The sequence below is a fragment of the Danio aesculapii genome, chromosome 7 (assembly GCF_903798145.1).
Source record: "Danio aesculapii chromosome 7, fDanAes4.1, whole genome shotgun sequence".
In the NCBI taxonomy this organism is placed as follows: Eukaryota; Metazoa; Chordata; class Actinopteri; order Cypriniformes; family Danionidae; genus Danio; species Danio aesculapii.
The window spans coordinates 31,484,717-31,489,646 of NC_079441.1; the positions used below are offsets into that span (position 1 = coordinate 31,484,717).

Consider the following 4,930-nt stretch of genomic DNA (forward strand, 5'->3'; position numbering starts at 1 on the left):
ATGGTGATGATGGTGGTGATGATGTCTTAAAGGGGAGTGGCTTACCGTCGGCATACTGACAGCAAATTTGTCAAAAGTATCTTATGGCTTGAATGTCACGCTCTATATTAATTATGTCTATGCGACTTCACAGTACTGCACAATATAGAAAAGTGGATGGAATCAAGATCAATCTGCGAAAGCAGTTGCTTCTTTTTGTTGTTTTGGTCCTACAAAGGAGACCAACATTAAGATATTGTGCATCTTACTACACGCCTACATATCCATTACCTAAATTAAATTTGAATGAAAGCACACTGGGTCAGAAAAGCACGTGTGTTTCCGTCTTAGAGCATTTGCACCCTCTGCTGGTCATTGGATTGACAGCAAGCTGTTGGGTGTGTCCCAATATTCCACAGCGTCCTGTGAAGGGAACTTCAAAGCCAGAGATTTTGTACCGTGGGAAGCGGGCAGGGTAAACGGAAAATCCAGACAACGAAATAATAATCATTTCACAGGATGTAATTCCTGACGATTTTGCAGACCAGTCGCTGTGCAAAATTATAGGCTATTTATGGGAAATTATTTTTAATATTTTAAAATTGTGTGTTGTTTCAGCTAGCAGAATGATTTTTGGTGACATTTTATTTTGGCACATATTTTGAGAAAATGATTTATATAAAAAAACTCAGTGATACACTCTGGGCAAATGTACTACCCCTTTGTCATGTTTGGGATAAACATCCACTGAAGTAAACTGCTGTTAAAATGTATCAGATAAATTTTTTTTTCACATTTTTTTCATAAATCTGTTAATCAACCTCATTCCTGATCAAAACCACTAAATTTCTTAGAAAATTACAGAATTTTAACTTACAGAATTTTTTATTATTATTATTTTTATTTTTATTTTTTTACATTTTATGGATGTGAAACAACATTGCCTTTGATGCCTTGTTTTTTATTTAATTTTCTTTCTTTTTTCTCCCTAATTTACTGTTGGTGGCTGTTTTTGCCCCATTGACTTCTATTATAACCACTTTTTTTATTACAAAAACATAACACCATAACTGATGCAATTTTGATTGTTGGCGGTTTTCCCTGTTGGGAAGAGGTAAAAACTGTAATTTTTACCGTTGATCATCAGTTGGCACCATTAACCCTTTAGATAGGCCTTTACACACTTACCTTGATGTATGCATCTGAGCTCTCAGAACTACATGGAGTAAACAAAAACAAAGACTGTTATGCACCATCAAATGTGGTTATAATGGAAATCAATGGGGAAAAAACAGACACCAACAGTAAATTAAGGAGAAAAAATGAAAATCTAACAATGAATCAAAGCCAAGGTTGTTACTAATCGTTCACATGTCCAAGACTGTGATAAAAGGTTAAAAAAAACTGTCCCCAATTACGTTTTATCTTGAAAATACGTCATTTTGTGTGTTTTTCTTTTCACCAAATCAGTGACACCATTTGTGAATTTGGCAATAAAGAGTTTGAAATAAAGAGTTAAAATCCTGTAATTTTCTAAACTACTTAGTAGTTTTGATCAGGACTGATGTTGATTAACAGATTTATGCAAAAAAATAAATAAATAAATAAATAAATAAAAAAAAAAAAAAAAAAAAATATATATATATATATATATATATATATATATATATATATATATATATATATATATATATATATATATATATATATATATATATATATATATATATATATATATATATATATATATATATATATATATATATCTGATGTATTTATATCAGTTAAATCCCAAACATAACAAAAGGGTAGTACATTTGAACAGTGCACAAGGGTTAAATGTTTTGATCACAAAACATACATGTAAAATATGAGCAGTTATTTTTAAGATTTATATCTAGAAATGTTTCTAAGCACCAAATCAGGATTTCTGGAGGATCACGTGACTTTTCACCAAATCAGTGACACCATTTGTGAATTTGGCAATAAAGAGTTTGAAATAAAGAGTTAAAATCCTGTAATTTTCTAAACTACTTAGTAGTTTTGATCAGGACTGATGTTGATTAACAGATTTATGCAAAAAAATAAATAAATAAATAAATAAAAAAAAAAAAAAAAAAAAAAATATATATATATATATATATATATATATATATATATATATATATATATATATATATATATATATATATATATATATATATATATATATCTGATGTATTTATATCAGTTTAATCCCAAACATAACAAAAGGGTAGTACATTTGAACAGTGCACAAGGGTTAAATGTTTTGATCACAAAACATACATGTAAAATATGAGCAGTTATTTTTAAGATTTATATCTAGAAATGTTTCTAAGCACCAAATCAGGATTTCTGGAGGATCACGTGACTTAAAAAAACATGACAAATGAAAAAAAGACAAAAGACATGAAATTTTAAAACTGAAATATTATTTCACAATGTTTAAATTTTATTGTAATGCTTAACGTTTTCCAACGTTTATCGTATTGCATGTATTTACACACTGGTTGTTGCGGTGCATGAAACCGATCTTTTCTCCCAAGATAACTACATTACCCACCAAGCATCTCTTCAAGGAGCATGCGCACTTGCTGCAGCTAAAGGTACGCTACTCTTAACAAGAAAAATAAGACACGAGTCAAATTTCTAAGTAACCTTAAAATAGTGGACGCTAATTTAATCAGCGTGTTATCTCAAATTGTGTATTATCTTATGGTATTTTGAGTCATTTGATTAGTCTAGTTTATCATCGCAGATAGGCGATAGTTTCATTAGCTTGTAGCTTAATGCTAGCAGCGTTAAGCTTTCGGTTCACTAACGTTCCATTCACCCAAATTATTTTTAAAATGCATTGCATGTACCTTTGCAAACTTTGAAACTCAATATGCAGACGTATAAATATTGTTTTTATCCAAACTTGCATAGGAAGAAGACTGAATCGAGACTAAACGCTATGGCCATAACTTTCACCAATACTCCGTACTCAGAACTGACCAGCTTGCAGTATCTGTGAGTCTTCAAGCCCAGTAAGATACTGCATGCACCTAAGCATTGTTCTAGGTGCATTCTTCAGATTAGCACCATTGTGAACCATGTGGCAACCGCAAAATACACAAGATCTGTAAAAATATGAATTTTACTGATTGTGAATATATCTCCCCAATGTGTAATGAAATTATGATCAGTAGTTGTCTAACTACAGTTTCTCTTTCTGGTTCCCACAGGTGTCTCAAGAACATTTTGGTGAGTGTGTGATTACTGTCTTTGCTTTTATCTACATTGTTCATGTCAGTTGTTTTCTTCAAAAAAAAAAAAAAAAATATATATATATATATGATCAAGATCACATTTAATTGCACATTGACTTTATTTGTTACCATTTGAAGATACTTTCAGGGAATTGTAGTTTAGTGCATTACTAATTCAAAGACTTCTTAATTTATTTCTTCTTTAGATCCTTCACACATTATCTCAGTATAAATATCCAGCACAATGAGTGACCGAAAGCGCAAAAGCAATGACGCCCCGAACAGTCTGTCTAACAGAGACACTGTTGAACTTCCTGATGATCTCTCCTTGAGCGACTCTGACTCCGATGAGCCCTTAGAGAGTTTCGGTAGAAAAATTGAGGACTTATCCTCATCCTCAGAGGAGGAAGGCGAGACTCGGCAGCAGGTCCAGTCAGTTCTTCAAGAGAATCCATCTTTTAGACTGACAGGTGGCAGCTCTAGTTTCTGTGATCGCAGCAGGGACATCTTTGCACAATTGGATAGTGCTGCAAAGCTCACATCTAAAGATCTAGGTGAAGATAATATCCTTGATGGCACATTTGCCCGCCCTGCACCACCGTCACCCCCACATGCAGTGCAAAACATGTGTGGTGTCGGCCAAGAGGTTACAAAAAAACAACCTCCAAGTAAAAAACTCCCAGACTACCTCGCGCACCCCGAGCGTTGGACACACTACAGTCTTGAAGATATCGCTGAAACCAGTGATAAAAAGAATAGTCAGGTTGCTCATGAGTACATACGAGAGCTTCAGGATAGCAAGAGGTCCCAAAAAGCTGCGCTTGAGACTTTTACTCCAGCTTTCAACCAGGATCATGGCAGCAGCACTGAGAATAAGATTGTGTTCGCTAAACCCAAGAGCAAAGATCAAAGTGGGAGCAAAGCTGATCACGCTAAGAAGGAAGAAGTTGGACTTCAACACTTAGATGACAGAGTAGAGGCCGATGAAGGAGAGGCTCTTCAACAGAGCAGCTCATGGCCGAATAAAGAGAAGAAAAGGAAGTGGGGGATTTCAAAAGAGGAAGATGACACGGTGGCATCCAGTGCTGTCTTTAACAGTAGTAAGAGAGTGAATCGCAAAAACTTTCGTAAAACACCTGATGATGATGGTGACAAAGAGTGAGCACTTTGAACTTAAATACTTAAAACTAAGGTTTTAATGTCTGTGTACCTACAACGTGTCATTGTTTTGTATAAAGTTGTTTGATTATCCTTTATCTTGGCTTTGGCCATGAGAAGCTCTTGCTTGGCAGGTAATTTAAGTAAATAGGCCACATATCTGTAGACTGATAACCTGTCTAAAGCGTGTTTTAGTGTGTATAGGATTATTATAATGTATACTGTCAAGTTTTTATGGATGCTTTTCATGAATAAATTTGACTTTCAGATCCCATTAAACAAGTGTGCTTTATCTTTATGCAGTGAAAATGTGAAGCGTAATGTTTTGCATGGTGATTGGTGATGAACAATGCAAATTAGGAGATCAATACTGTTTCTGGTAGGCTGGACAAGGCACCATGGATACTGAGAGCATTTACTTACAGCAGGACACATTGTACAACCTCCACAATCTTTGTCTTTTGGAGCATGTGTTTTAGGCAATTTATTTATGCAACATCCTGGGATTTAGATTTATTGAT

The 4,930-nt window shown here is 34.0% G+C and overlaps 1 protein-coding gene across 2 annotated transcripts; it reads left to right on the plus strand.

Annotated features, from left to right (window-relative positions):
* The first annotated feature begins 2,520 nt into the window (after positions 1-2,520).
* Positions 2,521-4,685, plus strand: tssc4 (tumor suppressing subtransferable candidate 4). 2 transcript variants are annotated; one of them, XM_056462853.1, is made up of 4 exons: positions 2,521-2,606; positions 2,929-3,029; positions 3,228-3,246; positions 3,458-4,685. In XM_056462853.1, exon 4 carries the CDS (start codon positions 3,496-3,498, stop codon positions 4,411-4,413), a length of 918 nt encoding a protein of 305 aa, XP_056318828.1. In that variant the 5' UTR covers positions 2,521-2,606; positions 2,929-3,029; positions 3,228-3,246; positions 3,458-3,495; the 3' UTR covers positions 4,414-4,685. The 2 variants fall into 2 exon arrangements, with proteins under 2 accessions (XP_056318828.1, XP_056318829.1); XM_056462854.1 differs by having other exon boundaries at positions 2,929-3,012.
* The last annotated feature ends 245 nt before the right edge of the window (positions 4,686-4,930 follow it).

Excerpts from the sequence above, each read along its gene's own strand:
- tssc4 (XM_056462853.1), top strand. The coding sequence starts at position 3,496 with ATGAGTGACCGAAAGCGCAAAAGCAATGACGCCCCGAACAGTCTGTCT.